The sequence below is a fragment of the Haplochromis burtoni genome, unplaced genomic scaffold (genome assembly GCF_018398535.1).
Source record: "Haplochromis burtoni strain Fernald_Lab_line unplaced genomic scaffold, NCSU_Asbu1 Contig_171, whole genome shotgun sequence".
Taxonomy (NCBI): Eukaryota; Metazoa; Chordata; class Actinopteri; order Cichliformes; family Cichlidae; genus Haplochromis; species Haplochromis burtoni.
Genome location: NW_024582532.1, coordinates 844,349 through 868,952, shown reverse-complemented (window position 1 = coordinate 868,952; position 24,604 = coordinate 844,349). Strand labels below are relative to the sequence as shown.

The following is a 24,604-nucleotide window of genomic DNA, read 5'->3' as shown; positions in this document are numbered from 1 at the left end:
GCCTGTGATTGATTTCGTGTAACTAATTGCAAACAGCATTCGTCATAGTTGGTATTAAAAATAGGATGTACTGACGTCTTTTTTCCTGGAGTGATCTTACTAAAAGGTTAAAAGTAATAGTGTTTGAATGGAAGTCCTCTGTTTGTTGGACAGAAATATTACATTTGTATGCAGCGTTGGAATAGAAAAATCTGGAAAGCAAAACACGTTGTATTAGCCATAGTGTCGCAACTACAGCCGCACATCTGTGTGAGGCTCACCATGAGAAGGTGCTAATGATTTAATGACAGGGGTCTGGGTTCACCTCAACTGAAATAGAGAGTGTGTGTTCTCTTTAAACCTCCCCCCCAACTTTTTCTGCCAGCTACCACCCCAACCACACAGACTTCCCTTTGTTTAGGAAAGTTCCTCTCTGTACGGCTGACATCATCGCGCCCTGCGTCCTGCGGAGGCGGCAGCAAGCTAAACCACACACGTTTCTGGCAGGCTGTGATGGAGATATTGGAGGGAGCCTCAGACAAGGCAGCTCCATCTCTGCGACTTCCTGATTACACGGTGCGCGCAGCCTCTGCCGCGGACGCTGGCTGACGAAGCCTCTGCGGCTCGTCCCGTCGCTTTTCTGACTCAAACCCTGCCCAGACTTTACAGAGTTTATTCTGGAAGGTCCTGTTCAGTGTGGTACACGTTTTCTCCACCTCTAGCATCAGCACAGTTAAGCTGGCTGTTTTCTGTTCTTTTTCAATGCCATCACTGCTGCCTGCCTCAACCACACCCGCCCTTGCACCAGCAGCAGACTGAAGAATGCCCCTCTGAAGTGCTGCGTCCAGTCCTCACCGCAGCTTATGCTCAGGGTTTCAAGCTGTACTTTGGTGGAGAGGAAATGCTCTGTATTCATGTCTGTGAGGTCCTCTTTTTCACCCTGACTGAAGTAAGCTTTTATGATCTGACCAAAAAGTACCCAACATGCTCTTTTGAAGTATGTTTTTGTAGATTTAGATGCTGTTATTTTGGCGTCATGTGCTTTTTCTTGGCCTGTATAATTAGCAAATGCCATCTGAGACATACTGGGTTATCTCTCTTTGAAAATAAAGATGGAGGATTCCTATTTATAACCATTTTAGAGTTGCTGGGGCATCACAGGAATGGAATGGAAGCGCTGGTCGCCCTCACCCGGCCGGAGTCTCGGCATTCCTCTTGTGGGTGATAATGTGAACTGGGGAGGCTTGGCTGCTTCGCCAGCGTCAAACTGCCAGAGTGAAAGAGCAGTGGATTTACATGAAGCTGTATCTCAGTGATTTTAATTGCATCAACAAATCATAACTGTTGTCTGCTTGAATTGCTTTGTAAAAACATATGATTCAGATCACGGAGCAGAAAAACTAAAAGGGAAAGGTTTCTTAATTTCATGATTGCTGCTTGTGTCTTAAAATGATGGATGATGATGCTGACATAAATTACGAGCATTTCTAAATGGATGCTTTGTAAAGGTTTGGAAGCAAAGAAACCAAAAACAGCTGAAAGCAGTCAGATGATATTATCAAGTTTGATTATTTCTATTTGTCTAGACTTTGTTGCTGATAATAATTCAAAGCAGATAATCAGTAATCTGTAAGTAATTACAGTTTGAGAGTAACTAACCTCGCGAGCAGACTACCTCACTTCATCACACTCCTTCCTGCTGCCTGAATAAACAGCATTGCTAGGCAGCAACCCATTTCCTTACACAAATATACGGGGCTTTCGCAGGCTCTTAACCCTGACAGGGATCCTCCTCCAAATCACATGTTATGCCTCCCCAGTCTGAGGCTTTCACTCTCATTGTGGGCGCTGCTCGCCTCGAGTGCTCCCCTTATGTAAGTGAAAAGTGCGGTCTTCATTTCAACATTTCCACACTGATTGTTTCAGCCGACACTCTTTTCCAAAGTGCCTTATAATTAGTCGGGGTTGAGTGTCGGCCTCTATTACGCTTTGACGGGTTTGTGGATGACGATGTGCGTTTAGTGCTCGTTTTATAACACTTTGCTTGCAGACTCAGACCAGTTTGACTCTTAGAAGCTCTTAATCAGTCAAGATAAAGTGCTGTTCTGCGTGATAGCATGCAATAAAGTCTACTTAGTTAAACTGTATTTTTGAATACATTTGAATACTAATAGCCCATAGAGAGAGGAAAAAAACGTCCCAATACTTGACCCTGAATGGCCGACACTAATTCAAACCTGATTACTGGAGGCATTTCAAGTGAAGCAGAATTGCTTAATGTAATTTAAAAGATGGAAAAACTTTACGACTGTTTAGCCAAACAGGAGCAAGTCCAGCTGGGATGTTTTGGTTAAAGATGGAGGAAATTTAAGAGCCTAAAAAATTACAGATTGGAAAAAAAGAGCACTTTTAAAAAAAAAAAGAAAGTTCATTTTTATATTAATCCACATGTTGATGTTTGCTGAAACATATTAATCATGGTTTAAAAATAAAAAAAATGTTGCTTTTCTCTGTTTAGTTTCCTCAGTTTAAATTGACAGTGGTGTAAAATGTCGAGCCTCACTCATATTTACTTAGATGTAAACATAAAACTAATGTTAAATATTCTGCTGTAATTCTTCTGCTGCATTGTATGGATAACATACATAACTCTCTGACAGAGTGTCAATAGTAGCCGCTGTTCTCAAATTTCAGCCTGCGGGTTTGGGCCTCATGCCTGCACTCTGCAGTCTGGGAGGTTGAGGTCATCCTGGCAGGAGGCCTCTTGTCAGGCAACACCTATGAAGGTCTGGGATTACTTTAGATGCTCTGGGACGAGCCCACCAACTGTAGCAAGCAGTTAACTTGACCCTGATTGTCCCTGTTTGGGTCTAAATGGCTCGACCTTGACTTTTCCAAAACACTGCCTCAGTCATGTCACAAGGCGAGCATGGTGCTCACAAATCACAAAGCTGCAGACTGTAGGTGTATTTTACCGCTCTTTGGCCCCATGAGATTGAGCCACTGTTGGATCAACATCTTGGCAGACCTGACATGAACTCGTAGAGGAAGTGGGCACAGGATGTTGGTAGTAAATTAAAGATGAAAAGGGTGATGATTACACGGTCCTAAAAGGCTACTTTGTTGGAAAGCCTGACCTCTGAAAGACCTGCGTTACGTTCTGACAGTTTGTAAGCTTGACCGTACATGTCCGTCGTTTCTTTGTCTCTTAGCTTCACGGCTACATGGAGAGTGAACCCCTGACTTTGCAGCTGTTCATCGGCACAGCTGATGACAGGCTGCTGAGGCCACACGCCTTCTACCAGGTCCACCGGATCACAGGCAAGACGGTGTCCACCCCGAGCCACGAGGCCATGCATAACAACACCAAGATTCTGGAGATCCCACTGCTACCAGAGAACAACATGCGGGCCATGTGAGTATCACCAGACTAAAAATACAGCTCAAGACTTGACTTGGACATCCAGTCTCAAATTGTTTAAGAACTGGCGTGCACTGGAATGAAGCACTGGTTTTAAACTGGGATGAATCTGATTGGCAGTGAAACCTTTTAAAGAGTCATTTGAGACAATGGCAATGCCAGTCTCAAGTCATTAACCAAGAAAGCACATTTTGTACAAGCCCATGTCACGTTTGGTCACTGACAGGAAATCCAAGTGAAATCTGCTGTCCCTTGAGAAATTTCCTTCAAGTCCATCAAGAAAAGTCATGCCATGCATTGAGTCAGCTGAAACAAGTCCAAGTCAAATCTTTTAATTGTCCACGAGCAAGCTGCAAGTTAAGAGTGGACAATTTCGTCAATGTTCCTTCAAAGCTCTCGCAATCAAGTCCTTTGACTAGTTTGATTTTGCTTTCAAGTCAACATTCGACTTGAATATTTTAACATTTAAATCTTAAATGAATGACTTAGATTTCACAGCAAATACACGAGTCCAAAAGACTTGAAATAATAATTCTTGCTATGATGGAGTTTAGTGCAGCCAGTAAACACCAGCTGCTGTGGTAGCTGTAAAAATGCATCTTCACTGTTATCATATTAAAGGGATACTAAAATCAAGGGAATTTATTTCAACAGAGGCATCAGTCTGGTCTGGTGAGAGGGGAATTTCACTCCTCTCGAGCTTCTAAAGCCTCATCAAAGCATGTTAGATTGCTGCTTTTGATTTATCTGTGCATGTCTTTGAGCTTGCATGTCTCCTTTAGGGCTTTAGTTTTGCTCTTGAAGTGTTACTCTCTGCACACAGATGGGTGGCTTTTCCCATTTTATGAGCTTCAGAGATCAGATTACTGGGAAGTCTTCGGGCTGCTAACAGGGGACCCGGGGTCTCTGTCTGTGCTGCAGGTAGTAACATCCTGCTACCATCAGCACTTCCCCTGCTTTTTAATGGATGTAACACACAAGCTCCACTTATACAACGACTTCACCTCAGGGTTTCTTCACAGTACTGACAGAGTACACGAAGGGTTTTGTGGTGGATTTGACATGTGCTCCAGTCCAGTGTGACGTATATATGTTTCATAATGCGGTATAGGATACAGGCGTTATTATATCCCTGGAATAGTTAATCATGATGATTTAGGAGGAAAAGTTTTAAATTAAATTGTTAAGCAACACCAACGCAGATTTGTTTTTTGCGGCTAATGAAGCCACAAGAGTCGAGTTGGTATGAATTCAATTAACTCTTCATAAATTAGTGCCTTAAAAGAAATAAAAGTGTCTTTTTTTTGTCCTCTTCTTCTAAAAAAAATGAAAAAACCCCAAAACTCACTGACGAGATCCCTCAGTATGTGATTTTTTGCAGTCAGTCTGTTTGTGTAGGCAGAGAGCAGAACAGCTGGGGTCCTTAGCATCAACACCTGATTACTTCACCAGTGAAGTACAGAAGAATGTAAGGGAGTGTCCGAGTGTGTGTAAAAGTTGACATTAAGTAGGCTTTGAGGAATGCAGCATCAAGTAGCAGAGCGATGGAAAAGCCAGAAACCGTTTGGAAAGGCCCGAGGTACTGAAGTATGAAAAAGTTAGAGGAGTTCAGTGAAGAAGGGGCTTATTAAGTGTCCGATGAAGACTTTGACTCCTCAAAATACATCTTATAGCCAATTCCTGGTGGTGAGATTTGTGCAGGGGCAACAATATTTAAGGAGCCGGCTCATGTGAATCAAACAGATTCATGAAAAATTGAATGCTTCCAGGCGTTTGTTTTTTTTTGTAGAGCTTCAGTTTTACCCCAGAGCAGGTCCACTGAGGCGTAAAAGCTCTGCTGGGAGTGGGGATGTTAATCTTCTGTTGACAGCCTTCTTCGGGGCTACAGTGATGAAGTCCAGAGTGAAAGTCTTTGCTACATAAATCCTGATTAAGTGTGAGATTATATATGTCATAAACGGACCCAGCAGACTCTTTGTCTTGTGTCTTTGCAAACACAGAATCGACTGCGCGGGAATCTTGAAGCTGCGTAACTCGGACATAGAGCTGAGGAAGGGGGAGACCGACATCGGACGCAAGAACACGCGTGTGCGGATGGTGTTCAGGGTTCACATCAACCAAGCCACGGGGAGAACGGTGTCTTTGCAGGTGGCATCAAACCCCATCGAGTGCTGTAAGTACATCCACTCATATTTGTCCTGCTTTGAAAATGCCAAACTTGAACTCATCAGCCTTCTACAGTCGTTTAAAGGGCTCCATTAGCGTGCACACGGGTAGAAGCGTAAGATAGTGTCACTGATCCCAGCAGGGAAACTCATTCTGTGCATTTAACAGACTCTAAGTATTACAAGCAATGAGCATCCACCATGATGCATCATTTCCAGTTGTAATTTTCTGAAAAGTCATTTTGTTAATACTAAAGAAAATAGACTACAGTCTCCAGAGGTTTCCTTCTAACTGTGACTGGCTGCTGGCTCACAGGTATGGTGTAAGAATCTCCTCACATACCTGCAGTGCAACACGACATCTAAACAAGCTTGTCCTTCAAAATAAAAGCACTACAAGTAGAATTATGATTTAAGAGATGCAAAATCAGTGATTTTTTTTTTATTTCTTGAAAAATTATCTGGATTATGTGATAAATATAACGATAACAATTAGACCAGTTATTTGTTTAAGTTCCTTTGATAGGCAAATTCACCTAACAAGTTTGTGATGGCAGGAGAAATCATAGGGAACTCATACAGCCTAGCACCCTTTTACCACAAGGCGCAGTGCTGACCACTGAGCCTTGTGCTGCCTAAATGGCTGTCACACCCCTCTAAAGGGTCAGAAGTATCCACTATATTTAACTTAATCAGTGTGAGACAACTCTTCCGTGTGAATGGGTGCTTTGTACAAGACGAATATCTCAACATTTATTGGATAGACAGACACTCACACAGCTGCTGACGGGGACGCAGACAGGCTTGTTTTTGTGAAATACTGTATCGTGTTCTAGTTTTAGACTTTTAATAATTCCTCAAATCAAATGGAGTGAGATTAGAAAGACAACAAAAGTCCATGTGACTGGTGGTTGTAAGTGGATGCCGCTCGATTTAAAAAGATCACAAGACCGAAGGACTGGGCAGTAGATTAATCAGAAACGATGAGAACTGATTAATCCTTAATTGATTAACCAAATTGACGTAAGCTTCTCAAATCTGAAAATGTCCGTTTTTTCTTTGCAAATCAAATTTTGTTATCCGTTTCTCGACCAGATCAGAGAATATTAATGAGCAACGTTGGACTGAGTCAAAATTATGAAAGAAGAGAAAAGCTGTAGATTCCCTGATAAAGATAAAAGGAAAAGATGCAGCCATGTAACGAGAGCCACTGAATGCGGTTCATGTGATAGTGAACTACACTTTAATGTAATAGTATTAACCCTGTAAAAGCTTTTTAAGCCTGGCTCGATAAACCCCATTGACTGCACTGCACTGGAGTTGACCTTTCAATGGACCGGGCTAAATTCAGGCAGATCAGCCACTTCATGTGGTTCTGGCACCAAGGGCTGCCACACAGATTAAGTCTTATGAGGTAAATGAAAGACAGTAGTTAAACCATGAGCTCAACCCCTTGAAATAGACCATTGTTAGTTTTTGAATGACTGCCACAAAGCAATTGTTTTTGACCAAAATTCGTCCTGGTGTGTGAGCGAGGCTGAAAATGACACACAGGCGAAGAGCAGCAGAGAGATGTGGGAGAGATTGATCGTTTCCAAAGACAGGGAATTAGAGTTTTATCAAAATCAGAAAACAGCAGCATCAAATTACAAAAAGATGATTCTCATGTGAGGCAAATATTCAGCCTCTGTTTATGTATCCAGGTCAATCAGAATGAAATTACATGGGCTAAACTTGGCTAAGACATCAGCTTTACATCTAGCTGAAGACAGAACAAGGTTTGCGAGTATTTTGTGGCGTGTGATAGATCGTTTTGGAGGGGGGAGAAAAAAATGAAGGCAAACAAGGAATGAGAAAGACAGGCCAAAAGTTAAGAGTGAGGCGTAAGGAGGATCAGGAGAGGAAATATTTGAGAGGAAACATCCTCTATAATTTAAGGGAAACACAAATAAACACAACATGAGGCCTCTCTATGCTTACTGCCAAACAGGGATCTTAATTTTAACATGGAGAAGTTGAGGTTTACAGCTCTGTGAAAGCTGTCTAGGTAGTGATTCAGCCTCGGTCTGGATGCTCAGGTCTGCATGGGGAGTGGGTGTGTATTAGCTGAGCGATGAGGCCCGGTTTGTTTTTTCCCTCCCACAGCTCAGAGATCAGCCCAAGAGCTGCCGCTGGTGGATAAGCAGAGCCTGGAGACGTGTCCCGCCCCCGGAGGGGAGAGGATGCTCCTCGATGGACACAACTTCCAGCACGACTCCAAGGTGGTGTTCGTGGAAAAGGCTCAAGGTAAAGCCGGAGGAGATTTGGGAGTTTGCGCTGTTTCATCTCAGTGCAGCAGTGTGTGTATGTGTGTGCGTGTGTGTGTGAGTGTGTGTCTCCCTTTCTCTGCTGTTGGAGAAACCCCAGGACTGCTCCTCCCCTCCCAGCTCCTCTCCTCCCCCCGCCGTCAAAATATCCTCCATTCTGCCAGAGTGCCACATGTGGTGCACATTAATGCGCTGTATTTTTAACCCAGCAGATTTACTTTTGCAGAAGTTTCCATTGCCTGTTCAGCAGAGGAATGGATCACAAATGCAGCATGTGTTGCGTATGTGTGTGCGTGCGCATGTAGGTGGGTGGCTGTGCACGTGGTGTGGACACTTTTGTGTGTGTGTGTGTGTGTGCCTTGCATCAGTATTTGTTTCTCTTTTTCTTACGTTAAGCCGTTTTGGTTAGGAGGGAGTGGGGACTGCTCCCAGATGTTGATACGACAACGTTTACAAACAGCAATTTCCTTGATTAGCTTTAGCAAAGCAACGTGAGGTACAGTTTGGGCCAAGGCTGAGCAATGTAAACACGTGTGATCCTATCACGACGGTGACTCATTCAAAAAAAAAAGAAAGAAAGGAAGCCTTTTCATTGTTCCACCTGTGGAAGCAGGAATTCAAGGCTGCACGGGCACACAGGCAGCCCGCCTCCAGCACTGTACGATGGAGTAGTGAGATTGTTTATTAACACTCGGAAGAAGAATCTTTTTCCTCTCTGCGCAAACTCTTTGTTTAACTCTGATCTCATGAGGTGAAAAGGGCAGATCAGAGGCAGAACTAATGTCATGTGATGAATTAGAGCTGACACCAGAACCATTTTCTGGAGCACGACATGAAGCTCTATACACGCTTCCCCTATATAATGTAATTAAAAACAACAGTGGATACGTTTTCATTGTTATGCAGATGATACCGAGCTATATTTATTAATGAGACCTGATAACAAAAATTAGTTTGTGCATGTCTTGAAGACATAAAGGTTCGTAATAACTCCAAACAACCTCATAAAAATTGTGTCCTACTGTTGTAAAGAACCTAGGAATCATTTTTCACCAGGATATACGTTTCTATGCAGACATTAAACTAATATTTAGGACAGCTTTACTAAAACAGAAACATCCTCTGCCATCCTGTCATGCTGAAAAAAAAAATCATGCATTTTTCTATTCCTAGACTGAACTGTTGTAATTCATTATTATCAGGCTAACATAAAATTTCCCCGAAAAGCCTTCAGTTGATTAAAACCCTGCAGTTAGAGTACTAAGAAGAACTAGAAAATAAAGTTCATGTTGCTCCCATATTAGCTTCTCTTCACTGGCTCATTGTTAAAACCAGAACTGAATTTACGTGCAGTTGTCACACAGTGTGTTGCTAGCTAAAGGTCCAGCTCCTGTATTTCACAGGGAGGGAAGGGAAAGAGAGCAAACTTCACCCAGAGATGGAGAAAGATAAGAAAGACAGGAAGAAGAGCGCTTGATAAACTTGAAATTTAAAGTTTACATGAAGTCCTCCTGTTTTTAAATCTGATATTGGCTCTGTACATTACGTATTTTTCATTTGTGAAACATGCTGCAAAACAAACTGGGGACTGTAAATTTGACTTGAATTTAATAGAAAGGTCCATTCTGTTTTTTAAATTTAGCATTAAAGTGATGCATAAAGTGAGTATAGCATTACTTACTCACTTAAGGCAGGTTACAAAACAAGGCTTTGCCTGCAGTCCTGGAGTATGAGCTGATAACAGCTGATCTCAGTGCTAGCCCACAGCAGAGCTATCAGTTGACAGTCCTTGAACATTTTGTAGGCACATTTTCTTTAAGCTGATTTACCCTGCTTCTAGTTGATTCTTCCTCTGCAAGCTGCTTCACAACCCACCTCTTCGTTTCAGTGCTGTGCCTGACTGAATGAGTGTCATCCTTGTTATCGCTGATGTCTGTTTTGTTGTGTACCGAGCTTTCACCCCTGCCTTATGCTTTCCATATATTCACATGGAAAAGATGGATGTCCCCAAATACAATAATACCACAATAATGTAGATGGAAATCTTCCTTTGTGTAAAGTGATACTGGCTGAATTTTATTCTAACAAACTTTCTTCCTTTATCTCACATTTCAAATTTATAGCCATAGTGTATTAAATAATTAAAAAAATATATAGCTTGTTGAATATTTAGATAAACCACATAGCAGGTAGATATGAAATGTGGTTGAAAGCTTCAGACACAAGTGTGAAAGTGCTGTCAAACTACTGTCTACTACCAAACCTTTTCATCGATACCAATTAATCTCTATAAATGTAACCTTTTTAGCTCTGCCTCCTGGCGTTTCATCCAATCAGTGTGTCCTGCTTGGCAAACCACATATTTTTGATCCTAAATTGAGCAAAGCATTAGTTCGAACAAGCCGTGAAATCTGCCTCAGCTGTAAACTCGCCAGATGAGCTGCTCTCAGAGCCGCTCCACAGTAGCTGATCGTCCAGTTGATATTGAACTGATATTTAAGATAAGCTTCAGAGTGGACTATTTTATCTGCTTTAACCTGCCGTCAGTTGCGGGACATCTATAAGCAACTTGGCAACCCATCCCCAGCCCAGCTCTTCCTTTCCATGCTGTCTCTGACTCATTAAATGCATGTGTCATCTCTGATGCTTGCTCTGCTTTGAATGGCTGGTTTGCTGCTGTTTCTGCTGCCTCCTGTTTTCCATGTATGAAAGAGCAGGGAAGATGCAGTGACCACGCCTTATGCTTTCCACGTATCCTCTCGAAAGGGTGGAGAGGTCCCAGAACAGAACCATGTTGCTGAATATAAATTAATAACAATTTGGCTGAAGCGGATCTGACTGAATTTTTTGTTTCTGTTTCAAATCAAATCAAAATCAAATCACTTTTATTGTCACATCGTTTGACCCAAACTCTGAGCTCATTGTAAATACATTCATCTGGTTCATTTACAAAGGAAACAAAACAGAAACGTCCAACATGTTTGGGTCTTTAGCTGCTCTGGTTCTCCTTGAGCTTTGAATCTAGCCGTCTTTAGGGCCTCGTGGACTGATGCTTATGGGTGTGCTCCCTTGTTTTTGATGAGGGTTTCCCTGCGTCTGGCACCAGCATCAGATTCCTGGGCAATCCTACCATGGAAACACCCTTGAGCCAGGCTTCCACAACACTGCCCCCCCTCCACTTCCCTCCATCCGTCCACCTCTTTATCCAAGCTGCTTCTTTGCCACCAGCTCTCAGTTCATTAACTCTATGAGCTGCGATCTCCCTGTGGATCAAACTGGTTCTTCTTTACAGCTGCTCTCTGTATAAACACACAGATAAATAGAAACAGTAGACTAGTAGAGACGTCATTACTCTCTGGGGTGAAACGGCATCACTGATATAATAAGATACTAACTAATAAGGCCAAGGACTAAAGGCTCAAATCTGCATATTTTAAAAAAATATACAACTCATCTCTGTTTTCAAATCTTCATGTAGAACATGTACGCTCTGGAAAAGTTATAGACTTTTATTGTTTTTTTACTCGTGCCAAAGCTGAGCTCTGAGAAACCATTTAACAATCAAACTCATAAATCCGGAGTGGTGGATTTTGTTGCCATAAAGGGCTTAAGCATTTATTTTTACCGATGGACAATTTTCCTGCAAATCTTCCAATAAAGCGCTCTCACAAAATAACTTTCACAAAGCTGCGGTAACAGAACATGCGGACGCTGACAGATGCAAATATTCCTGAGAGTTGTGTTTTTGCATCCGTCCTGTACTTGCAAGTGAATACGTCTGTGTGTGTGTGTGTGTGTGTTTTAGTCAGAGTTTCCCCTGCAATTATAGCCGGGATGAGTGACCCTGCCTTGAGATGCCAACTTGCTAAAAAAAAATCAATTTGTTTTGGTTTTTGTTTTAATGTCCGATGGATTTTTCTCCCCTCTTGCGGTAAATAATGAAAAACTTCTGGAGTGCGAACGTGACAAGAGAGGGTGACCTTGAGACCTCGTGTTTTTTGTGCATGTGCAGTTTCATGTTTTTGAGTTTGTTTTTGTTGCTGCCCGTGACTCACGCTCATGAAGGAAATCCCTGTTTTCCCATAGAGACCTGCACACTCTGTCACCTGCTCTTTAACACACAGTCTGAAAACACAAACTGGCTTTGCTTTATCTTGCCTGCATGTCCCCCCTTTAGCAGAAATGGCCAAGATAACATCGGTTCAGCTGCCACTCGTGACTACAGCCAATCAGTCATAAGAGATTACTGTATGGCTTTGGTGCTGCAGACATCAGCCTGTAATCTAAACCTAACTCGATCTCACCTTGCTTTCATTTGCAAAATTACTGCCCAGGAGATGCTTTCTGTGATAAGTCGCAGCCACTCCATGTGGGAAATTAGGCCCTGCTGTCCTCTAGTCACCTCTTTGTGTTGATTAGTACTGGAAGACTTCATTTGTTGTCAGCAGGAGTATAAACTGTACCTTGGTTATTTAGAAAAATAGATATGCACCGATAAAAGTAGACACATTATGTTCCGTTTATGCTGTTGTAGTGTGGATGCTTATGTTAAACGTGGGCAAACGTAGACATATTGGAGTCAGCGTATGTACTAATAACCCCTGTGAAACAAGGCCACTCTAAAAGCTTAGGCTCAGACAGATTTTTCTACTCTTGGCTCTGGATGATGTCAAAGAGAGCGGATATCTCTAATGTGGTTTTGTCAGAAGCTCCACCCGCCTGTGCTCAAAACTTCTGTTTATGAAGGGCTGCTAATCAGAAGACTGGATACCCTTAAAAAGAAAGCTATCTTTAAGGGCGATGATCTGAGGCTCTGCGCCGAAGCCCAGCTAAAGATAAACAAGGATTATTATTCTGAGCTGCGACTCAAAGAAAATGGAGCTAGAAGTGAGCATCGCAGGTCCAATATAAGGTTACAAAATGTGACAAGTTTGTTGTTAAGTTATAAGATGTTTCATAACCTTACCTCATAACCTCATAACCAGCCAGGATCTTTCTCTCTCTCTCTTAAACCTTCGTGTTTAATCCCAACCAGTCATTGGAGATACGCCCTCGATGAGCTTGATTCTGCTGAACATTTCTTCCTCTTAACCCTTTATTGGCCAAGGGACCATATGTGCTACCCTATTGCATCTGAACAATGAAAAAGAAAATAGAAAAAAGTTATTAAAGTTAAACATAAGTTCTCCAATAGCATGTTAGGGTGGAGTATTTGAATTTGAATGAGAACTGCTGTTGCTTGGGATCCAGCGATGTGGAGAGTTACGCCCCTTTATGACCAAGTTGTAAGTTTTGTTGTAATCTTGTTTTTGTTGTTGCTGTTTTTGTTTTGGTTTGATTTTATTCTCCCAACTGTTTTTTTTTTAATCTGTTTTAATCATGCTTGGACTATACGACTAACATGATAAACAAACCTCTCAGACCCACTTACTAGTTTCCAGCTGCATCACATGGTCTTCATTTAGTAAATGGTGTTGACTAATGAAGCTAAAAAAGGATCTTCTTGGGGTTTTTTCTGTCTACAGTATTAGATTTTAGCGAGGCCTGCTGCGTCACCTGGATGCTGACATTTTCCCCCCCAAATTTGATGATAACTGTATAGTTCAGAAAGCGTCCATTTGAAACGATAACAACTGGACTGTTTCACAACTGCAGTTATCTGAAAATAATGCACACCGTTGATTACTTTCACCGGGTCCCTCCTTTTATTTGCTGGAGTATTTTTAATCAAGTGTGGTTCTGCACAGTGTTTCCCTTCAATGATTGATAATAGCGAGAGATCCTGGAGGAAATCCTTTCAGAGGAAAAACCCCAAATGAAAAGAGCACTTTCACATCTGGCCTGGTATTCTGGAGAGCTGCCTGGTCGGCTGCAATCAGCATCGCTGCGAATAACAATTTCCCTGATCCATCAAACCTACAGCTATGTTTTCCTTGAACCATCTTCCTCACCCGTCGCTCTTTCTGTGAGCCGACGAGTTGGAGCTCCGAGCAGGTAGAAAAGCCGAGCTTTCCTCGTCTGACGGGAACACCCAAACAATTTTGTCTAATCGTTCTTGGTCAGAGCAGCAAGTAAGACGAGCTGAAAATTGAACTTGACCACGCTGCGTTGCTGTGAGATGGTTTCTAAAATTACCGGCAGAAAACTGCAGACAGCCCTCCTTCTTTAAACTAATGAGAGCTGTGAGCGAGATGACAGTAGCGTAATGACAGTAATGCACCTTGGGGTGAATGAGTTTGTTTTAACTTGCACGCTCTGTTAGCTGTGCTATCTTTTGAGCGGTGGTTTGGTTTGGAGGGAGGGTTCCTTTGCTTTGGTGGTGCGCATGGTAGGCGCACTTCACTTTCATTAGATTAACAGAACAATGGCTGTTCAGCGGTTTGGCTGCTTCGGACACTTTTGAGAACAATGGCTATTTTTCATAAACAAATCAATTACAGCCACATAAACAGATGAGATGATGTTTTCATAAATTATAGGGTATGATTTCTTAAAAAAGAAAGAAAAAGACAGCTTTTTTGAGAAACTCCAGAGATTGATTTCTCTATGAAACGGGTGACGTTGTGTAGTGGCAGGCGCCGCTGTAGCTTTAAGTGGTGCTCTTGAGGGCTGGATGTCAGTATCTGCTGCCATTTATCAGATTTGAGCTGGCCTCAGTTTGCAAGCAGCTTCCAAAATCCAAATGTTTTCAGGGTGGTAAGGAAGAGGTCTCAGTCGTCAGTCAGAGGACAAGGGAACTCTTTCAGTGTGCCACATGGACTTGGGTAGAGCATATGTTTATATTTACTGTACGTTATGAGGGCTTGGGCACATGCCACCCCGCTGTTTCACTCTGGGCACCAGAGTTTTACTCCACCCAGCCTCAATTAAGACACACAAGGAGCTGTTTGAATCTCTTTCTAAACACAACATGACAAATAACTGTATTGTATATTGTTTGATCCCCCTCGGCTGCCATGACTCTTTGCAGCACACCACCGCTGTGTCATTGACTGCTCTGTGTTATGTCTGCTCTGAGAAAGTAATGATTTGTGTAGACCGTTGCTAACAAAATGTGAATTGTATGACTTCTGAGAGGCTGGGACGGTGCCAAGGCCGGTGGAGCTTGGGCGTTGTGAGAGCTGGGGAGGGGTGCTGGGTTTATATGGTCGAGGTGGTTTTAGGCTGAGTTGTTTAACTTAGATAATATTGGATATCATCCAGCACAGTGGGCCAGAGAGTTAGAAACCAAATTGTGCTCGCTGAAATTTGGTGGGAGGGGAGCTGGAGAGAAACTGCTGCCGAAGTTTTTCATTGGATCGGTGCAGGCTTTGCGCAGATGTTGCCCTATAACTCTGGAACATTCTGTGGTTATCAATTACATTCTGTGGTTATCAATTATCCGGTACAGTCTTTTCAAACAAAGGCATCCCACGCATTCAACTTTTCAAAGCTCTTTCTCTCTCTTTTTTTTTTAGCTCTTGAGAAGTTTCCTGGCAGTAGGTAGCTGGGCACCGAGAACAAATTGCTCAATTCAAATTTTCTATCTCTGTGATGATGTGAAAAATGATGTGCGTGAGTCAGAGAGAGCGAGGGCAAAAGCAGACGGGGAGAAACAGACAGAGACGTTGAGGGAGATCTAAAAAACATGTTCATCTCCTGTGGATTGACAATGACTGGAAAGGCTTCCCTTCTGGAGAGCTTCCTGAAGTGAGGAGACAGAGTGGGGTTGAGAAAACAGACAAACGCGCAGATTTTAGTGTTAGTCACGTTAACTATTTTTAAAGTTTGTCAGCGCTGCTTACGTAAAGATATTCTTTTCACTGAGAACTTCCTGTATGACGAGCTGTTTTTCTTCTCTTTTCTGTTTATAGGGAGGTTTCTTTGCCATATTGTTTATAAATCTCATGTTTGAATCATAATACCACACACCAGTCTGTGTGTGTGTGTGTGTGTGTGCACTTCCCATAACTCTACACCTTGCATCTGTACCAGATTATCTTGAAGCTTTCAGAATGCTGTTTACATTTATTATCTCTCAGATTTCATTTTGTTTTTAGAATGAAAGTAGACCATTTATGCTTCCCTTCATTTCTCTCATACCTGTATCTTTACAGTGACGAATGCTCCTACTGAACATATCCAACGTTGAATAATTAACTAACTATATGTAGAAGCAATCCCCTCGAGGCAAAAGCTAAGGCTTCGTTTCAGACAGTCTTTCTTACTTTTGGATCTTTATGATGTCAGTAGCACACAGCTCTGGCTGTGAGCACAGTGGCCCCACCCACAACTCTTTTGAGGGGCAACCAATCAGAAGAAAGTTATTTTAAAGGTAGCACATGTAGTTTCAGACAGAGGATGAGCTGAAGGGAGGCCCAGTTGGAGATGATTGATGATTATTTTGAACTGTGAATCATGCAAAGCATCTCTAGTAGAGTCCAAGAAGAGAAATGTGGAGCCAGACATGAACATAATGAGCGTCCACAGAGAGAGTGAAAAATTTAGGTAACGAAAAATTTATTGTCATAAGCTGTCACTTTTTTCTCAGAAGTTTCATAGTGTTCCTGTCAGTAAGTTATAAATATTTCACGTAGGAGGTTGTCGTATACTCCCCTTCTGTCTTCCTCTCATACCTTCATGTTTCATCTAGAACGGTCACGAGGATGAAGATTTGAATGATGAAGTAGTTTTTTTTTTTTCATTTTGTTTTTTGTATAAGTGCTTACTTATACTAATTATTGTATTGTGGGCTTTCTTTCTATGATAATGTAATATTTACACTGGGTTTTTAAAGTACTAAAGAGACCGTGTAGGGAAAATTTACTTGAAATGGAATTAAAATATTTTACCAGTGAAAAAAGACAAACATACAACAAGTAATAGCAAGGTTTTATGATATATGTTGAGTTGCACGCAACAAGGTTGCACGAAGAGACGTTTTAAGTGTCATCTGGAAGACAAGTCGAACCTGTTGATGTATCTGCAGCGTTCACAGGCTGCGTTGCATTGTTTCCTTTTTTCTTTTCTGGTTTGCAGCTCGTCAGAAATGTTCTTTCCATCCCTTTGAAGTCATTTCAACCACTTACATTTACATGTGTATATTGACTGTAGCATAAACATTATGCATTATTAAGCACTGTGTGGCTAATGGCAGCAGAAACCATGTCAGATGTTTGATATTTAGCAGAAATAATAAGTGATCTTTTAAATGTCTAACAGAGCAGGCTTAAAAAGAAAACTTTGCTCTAATAGCTCAGCCCCAGTTCCACATTCTTACTTACAGCAGGTGCACTGAAAAATTGACTAAATTATAACAAGCAGAGCCTGTATTGTAAAAACAGTATTTGAGACAGGCTTCTGATTGTTGAAGAGTTTGAAAATATGTCTCCAGAAGTGACAGCTCAGCTCTCAGTTGAGCCCCTCTCAGGTTTCCCTCGAGTTATTACTAAAGTGACAGCACACTCTATCTCAGCCTTTTTTGTTGGTTTTTCTTGGATGATAGTCCGTCTGTTTTATATGAAGGAGTTCTGTGGAAACATTTGGTAAAAAAAAAAAAAGACTTTTATTTTGTGTTTAGAGTTAAAGTTGAAATAATGAGCGTAAACTTGACACTCGAAGATTCAAATCGTCTGAGAGGAATTTGTAGCCCTATTACTCATTCGAAACGAATGTTATCGCTTCTTCCTGGAGAGCAGCAACCCTGAAACTCTAATGCTAAGTGTCAGGCATGTGCAGCAGCTATAAGAAAAATGAAAGTGAGATCAAACAGAGCAGAGAGAGGTCTCCGGCTCTCCAGTCAGTGCCAAGCTGCACCTCCTCCATCTGTGCCACCTCACAACTCCCGTCTACTCAAACACCGAGCGTCCCGTCCGTCTCCACTGAGCTGTCTGCTCCATTCAAACGCTCCACTTGTCAAACTGCAGGCATCATGTTGAGCGACACTGAGTCAATTTTCTTCAAAAAAAATTTGGCCATGGCTGACTTTTTCTTTCTTTTAAAGTAAAGTTTTCAATTTCACAGCCCTTTAATGTCAATTTAGAGCCTTGTTAATGAGTCAGGGGTCTAAAGAAATCACAGCGGTTTCCCTCTGTCTAATAAATTGGTTGAAAATTATAGTTTTACTCACACCTCATTGGGCAAAATGACAAATCAAACCCGTGCTTTTTTTAGCAGGCCTGTGTTTCCAGCGGTTCACATGATGCCTCGTTTTATTGCCTGATGGGAAAACCTTTTTTATTGTGGCAGCTAAACAGAAGAAAAAGCACATTACCAGAAAAGAAGAGAAAAAAGTACCAGTACCGTTTAACAATCATTATATGGGGATAGCGGAAAGATTCCTATGAGAACAGAAGAAATGAGAGGTTTGAAAGTCGAGGCGAGTTGTCAGTTTCCAGTCGCCGCGCATTAACGAGCCAACCAGCTGCTCGAGCATGTTGGGATTCCACACAGCGATGAAGTCAAGCTTTCTCTCATCCACCAAAGATGTCGCTCATCTCTTTGGTATGACTGCTTTTCTTTTTTTTTTCAGGATTGCATCAGATTTCTCTCTGTGCGATTTTGCTGTCTCGAAGTCTGTCCCCGGTTTGTTAGACCGAGGATATGAGCTCATGAGCCGTGGGTCAGACAGTGTGACGTTCGTGATATCCTCCGCTCTCCGGAGCTGTTTTATACATCACTGATGTAACCGATAATAATAACAACACTCATTGCATTTCTTCATTTCTGCTGGGAGCCAAGTAGGTGGGTTATTTTCTGAACCGTCGTTGCTAAGTCTTTCTCTCTTTCCTGCCCTTTCTTTTAGACGGTCACCACATCTGGGAGACTGAGGCCAAGGTTGAGAGAGACGCCTCGAAGCCTGTAAGTGATACATGTGACACAGTGATCGTGACAAAGCTGATCTCATTTCAGGATTAAAGCGCTGTGTAAAGAGCAGCTGTTCCCAATCATTTATCTGAACTCGATGCCAAAATGTTTAGTCTTCGCATCTGAAAAACAATCTAACGTCTAAATTAAGAGAGCCGAGAGCGACTGGAGCCCCACTCAGTGTGATGAAGAACAACCTGCCTTAGCAACAACAACGCAGTTGTTTTTTTTTTTATTGAATCACAAATCTGCTGTAAACTTATACATAATTAGATGGGAAGTTCAAGAAGTCTTTAAAATTTGTAAACTATTCTAGTCATTCATCTACTAGCTTAGCATAAACCTGTAAGGAAAGGCAAAATAACCCAACCCCTTAGCTAATACTACAAAAAGAATGTGTGTTCATTATTCAACTGTTATGCTTTTTATATCTGATCTCTTATTTATTTACAAGAAATATTTTACAGGGCTGGAAGAAACTAAGAGGGCACTTACCAAACACTTCCTGTTTCTGTACTGGACACACTTTTGCCTTCACAACTGCCTTAATTCCTCAGTTTTTCATAGCATAGATTCAACAAGGGGCTGAAAACATTCCTCATATATTTTTGGTCCATAATGACACGACAGCATCGCACAGTTCCTGCACATTCACGACATGAATCTGTTGTTCCACCACGTCTCAAGGGTGCTCTATTGGATTGAGATCTGGTGACTGTGGAGGCAATTTGAGTGCAGTAAACTCAATGTCATGTTCAAGACACCAGTTTGAGATTATTTGACTTTTGTGACATGGTTTGTTATCCTGCTCAAAGCAGGCATCAGAAGTTGGATACACTGTGGTCGTAAAAAGATTGACAAGGCCACTAACAATGTTCAGGTGTTTATGTGACACTCCTGAAGTGTGTCGAGAAAGCATCCCCCACATCATTACACCAGCCTGATGATTGTTACCAGACAGGATGGATCCATGCTTTCATGTTGTGATGAGTCCGTGTGAAGTGCAGCCTTGGCTTCCTATTCTTAGCTGACAGGAGTGGCAGCCGGTGTGGTCTTCTTCTGCTGTAGCCCATCTGCTGCAAGGTTTCACATTCAGAGATGATCTTCTGCTTACTTTGGTTGTAACAAGTGGTTATTTGAGTTACTTTTGCCTTCCAGAGATCTCAAAGCAGTCTGGCAGTTCTCCTCTGACTTCTGGCATTAACCAGAAGGCATTTTTTCACCCAGAGAACTGCTGCTCATCAGATATTGTCTGGTTTTCAAGCCATTCTCAGCACTAGATGCAGTAGATCAGCAGTTTCTCAAATGGCAGCAACAATGATGCGATTGAGAGTCACTTAAATCATCTCAGCAGATCACCTTGACCATGTCTACATGTCTAATTGTGCTGATGGTATGTGATTGGTTGATTACACATTTACATTAACAAGCAACCAAACAGGTGTACCTAATGAAATGCCTAATGAAGTATCAATACCAGCGTTGCCTTTTGTTCTGAATCAGCGAACTGTGACTGTAACAACAGCGCTGATTTCCTCAACCCAGGACAGAAGCTTCAGTGTTGTGTTTGAAATGTGTGGAAAAGGTGTTCAAAAGTTCAGCCCTCCACCTGTGGGGGTTTGAGCCTGGCAGTGTATCCTGTCTTGCGCTCAGACAGCTGAGGGAAAGAGAGAGCCAGAGACGTGGTGGGAGTCTGGGAGATAGACGAGGGGATTAGAGCGTGTATAAATGTGAAGCTCTGCACCTGCTCCCAGTGTCTTCCCTCTGCAAAACACAGACACACACTCACTTAGAGTGGCTGCTGGGGCACATCTGTCTGCTTGAATAGACAAAGGGCCTCCCTCTCTCCGTCCCTCCCCACTCAGTCCAGTCTGCTGGATTGGTCCCATTTCAAACACTGACGCTGCTTTGGCCAAGTTTAATCTCAGACCAAACAACAAATCCACAATACGTCACCTGAACAGACTGACCTGCTCCAATGAGCGCAGATCTGGGAAGACGAGGGATGATTACGTTTTCTTTTTAAGAATTACTTATAATTAGATACAGATTTCTCATATAAACCTAGATAGATGGTCTTGACGCACTCACTTAGGGAGTCCAAAAATGCTCCTCTATGCTCAATTTGTCACATTTTTTTCCTTCCTACTGTTTGCATGATAGGAACCAGTTTTATTATATTAAACCTCCCAGACCTTGTTTTGAGATTTTCTTTTGCTTTTTGTGTTTGTTTTAACTCAATTTGCAATTTTATGATGTAACACACAAAATGCAGGCATACAACTTTCAGAAATATTTGAATGACTTCAATTACATGTGACACCAGTGGAATCCTGCAAATACAGCTGCCTAACACAGTTTACACAGTCCAAATGAGGAACCCTTTCCTGAAATTTAATTGCTATTTCTCTGAAGGGCCGATGGATTTCAGGGAGTAAGAAAAGTAGAAAAGCCTCATCTGGCTCCACTTAGCTTTACAGTGGTAGTGATTTAATATAACGTGTGTCAGCTCTCACCTGTACATGTCAGGCCCGGCCATCCTCCGAAGCTCAGTTTTGCAGACGGATGACTTCCTCCCTGACTACTGAGCAGCGCCTCCAACACACTCGGTCATATATATTCCCACACACATGCACAGGAACACACACATGGGGCTCATGTGTCCACAGGCTGAACCCAGGAGTGTGGTCACTTCTGGCCTTCACTCTCAGCAGGAAGCTCTGCTGGGGAAATAAACTATCTGGACACTCCCAGGTTCAATTTATTCACTTTGACTGAGTTATTCATTGTGCAAACAACCAGAGCTCCCTCTAACCTTACTTCATGGCCTCTTTGTGGCTTTCGGATGACAACCAGATTTTTACATTGCATGTGCCGCCCCTTAAATTTAAGCTACAATATAGTGGAAAGGACTGCAGCCTGGATTTTGTGTTCCCCTTTCCCCCTTCTAATGGCCAACAGGGGGTGACACACATGTTGCCAAAATAATCAGATTGTGTAGCGGTCAGGGTTTACCTGTGATTGTCAAATTGGCACAGACGGGCATGTAGTGTTCTCGGTTTCTTTGTCACAACTACCTCTTCAAGATGACAAACAAGAGAAGTAAAGCCACAGTGACGACTTCCCCCTTTTATATGTACTAATTAAGAAGTTTAAGTGCAAATGCAAAGCTATAAGCTAATTAAATGGATATTTAAATAGATGGTGTCTTTTTAATGACAGAACTTGGTCTGTGTTGCAGAATTCGCTTCTTGTTGAAATCCCTCCCTACCGAAACCAAAGACTGTCCACTCCCGTCCACGTGAACTTCTACATCTGCAATGGCAAGAGGAAAAGAAGCCAGTACCAGCGCTTCACCTACGTCCCTGCCACCGGTAAACTTGTCTTTATAGTCTGCAATTTATAGGTTTGGTCACCGCTGTCCTTCATAAAATGTTAAACTCCTTTCATATGTTTGCTGTTACAGTGAGTCCATAGTGTGGTGGCTTACACATTTTTTTTACCATACAAAAAGTTCTCTGGTTCAATTTCAGGGGAAGCTCCAAATCCCTGTAGGCTCGTAAGAGCCAAATCAAGCCACCTACATATGCTCTTACAGTGAGGGATGCTCAGTGCTCATAAAACAATGCTCATAAAAATGGCTAAAGTTCAAAATAGTCTGTCAGTCTGTGCTCACTCTTAGCCAGAAGCTTTGTTTCAAGTTGCCTTTTTCTACTCCTGAATCTGGTTGTGAGCACACAAGCCCCACCCACCTGCTGTCAATGTTTAGAGGAGCACCCAATCAGAAGAAAGTCACTTAAAACATTTATCTCAAAGCTTTTCCGGACCCTTTTTACTAACAATAAAAAGTGTGAGCACCACAGCATTGGAAAAAATGTTAATTTTTTTTGAATCATTAAACATATTTTTTGTAGTGGCTCTATACCTCACAAATGAGGTCCAAATCATGAGAACTACCGTCTTAAAGGGAGGGGGGAGGGATCTAAAGCAACTTGTTTTAGCCTGAACATGAACTCTGGATGAATTTATTTTGAATCAGCAAAATATTCTCTGTGAATGGACATTAGCATAGTGGATCCACTTTGTTGTAACTTCTTTTTCAGCAAATTTCGATGTGATGAAGCTGCAAAAAAAAGGCAAAATATAGTGTGAATAAGGTAAAAACTGTCTTCAGATATATGTTAAGCTGGGGGTCAATAGTATCACTCACCATTTAGTCTTGTTCATGTTTTAATAATTAAAAAAAACAGCTGCTTTCATTATCATTTAATGTAGAGTTGAGTTTTTGCTAATTTAACAAAACAGTCCCGTCAGCTTGAAACCCAAATAGTCAAACCATTTTGGTCACAAAGTAAAATAAAATATACATATATAACCCTCCATTAATCTCCAGACTTTTGGTTAATTTTTTGTTTTTGACTTTTTTGTCACCATGCCAGCCCCTCACTACTCTCAGTCTGCTCTTTTCCTTCCACATCACAGACTAATTAGAAACATTTTCGCTGGGATTTTACTTCTGAAGACGAGAACAAACAGTTTGTATTCCCCCCTTGTCTGGTGGTTTTCTAGGGAGGAACAAAGCAACGCTATTATTCCTCCATTGTAAAAAGAAATCCATAAAATCTGTTCTTTTCCATACCTGTTGCTGCATGAATGCTGAGGCAACTGGACACACGAGGGTGGGGAAAGGGGCATGGGAAAAACATGTTATTTGAATAGAGAGCCTTTTGCCAAGCTAAATATAAACATTGACCCACCAACTGAAATGTAAAAACCACTGCTAATTGCACTCCAGGCTTGGAGTGAAAATCCAGTGGGTGGTTCAAAGCTGCGATTCAGCTGAACTGGCTCGGCCCTGTACGTGGGCGACGGATTGCCCCGCCGTGAAAGTGGAGCATTGTCCTCGGGCTGCAGAGTGTAAGGGAGTGGACAGACTGTGGGACAGCAAGTGTGGTCAGTGTCTCCTAGAAGGTGAAAGCTTTTAAGGCAACAAGCCAGCAGGCTGAACAATATAATCTGCCAGTCTTCTAGAAAGGGAGAAAATCATTGAGAAAGTTTAAACAAATAGACAGACTGAGTAAAAACACAGCTGGAAAAAATGATCAAGGCCTCAGTTCCTCAATGAGATGTCTGGACAGAATGCAGTCATTTCCCAATCTTTTCAGCCTGATGGTTAATTGAAAATAATACAAAGACAACCTTTCAGATGTTGAGGCTCAATTGTTTTATTGTTTGCTAAAAAAATACTCGTTTTGAATTTGATTACAGCAATTTGTTTAAGAAAAGGAGGACTGAGGGAGGTCTTTGCTGCACTTTTGAAAGTAAAAGTTCCCCATTTTTCCTAAATATGGGATTTTCGCTTCAGGTGTTTTCTTTGTCATTGTTTTTTGTTTCATAAAGCGCCAAATGCCAAACCAGGAGTGGATGAGCACCAGTTTGGTACCCGCACTCTTTTGCTATGGAGTTGTGCCATTGTAACGTGAGCAGGCTGACAGTTAAATGATGTAGCATTAATGAAGCCTTCACAGACGTGTGAGTAAGATGAACCCCTGATGTCATCACTGATCCTTGAAGGGTATTGTGTCAGTGTTTTCCAAAAACAACCTAAGATTTTGAAGTTTTCCCCTTCACCCAAGTTAATCTAAAAAGAGAAGGCAGCAGCATTTATGGGTTTTTTTTTTATATCTGTTCTTCACATCTGACCTGACGATCACAACCATTCACTATTTGGCGTTGTTTTCAGCATCGTCTTTGACTGAAATCTGGAGTTTTCTGCAGATTCTTTGGATCATTTGATGTTAGTATGAACGCAGATGATGAAAGGTTTAGATTGAAAAGCTTATTCTCATGTAGTCTTTCACAGTATCTATATTTTGAAAAGCAGTTTT

The 24,604-nt window shown here is 41.8% G+C and overlaps 1 protein-coding gene across 1 annotated transcript in view; it reads left to right on the top strand.

Annotated features, from left to right (window-relative positions):
- The window catches only part of nfatc1 (nuclear factor of activated T cells 1), a 47,809-nt gene that overhangs the window by 5,442 nt on the left and 17,763 nt on the right, over positions 1 to 24,604 (top strand). The window contains exons 4-8 of the mRNA XM_005943534.2: positions 3,192 to 3,394; positions 5,401 to 5,573; positions 7,711 to 7,851; positions 18,655 to 18,710; positions 21,958 to 22,090. Coding sequence (XP_005943596.1) covers positions 3,192 to 3,394; positions 5,401 to 5,573; positions 7,711 to 7,851; positions 18,655 to 18,710; positions 21,958 to 22,090 — 706 coding nt within the window. The remainder of the gene's footprint in view (positions 1 to 3,191; positions 3,395 to 5,400; positions 5,574 to 7,710; positions 7,852 to 18,654; positions 18,711 to 21,957; positions 22,091 to 24,604) is intronic.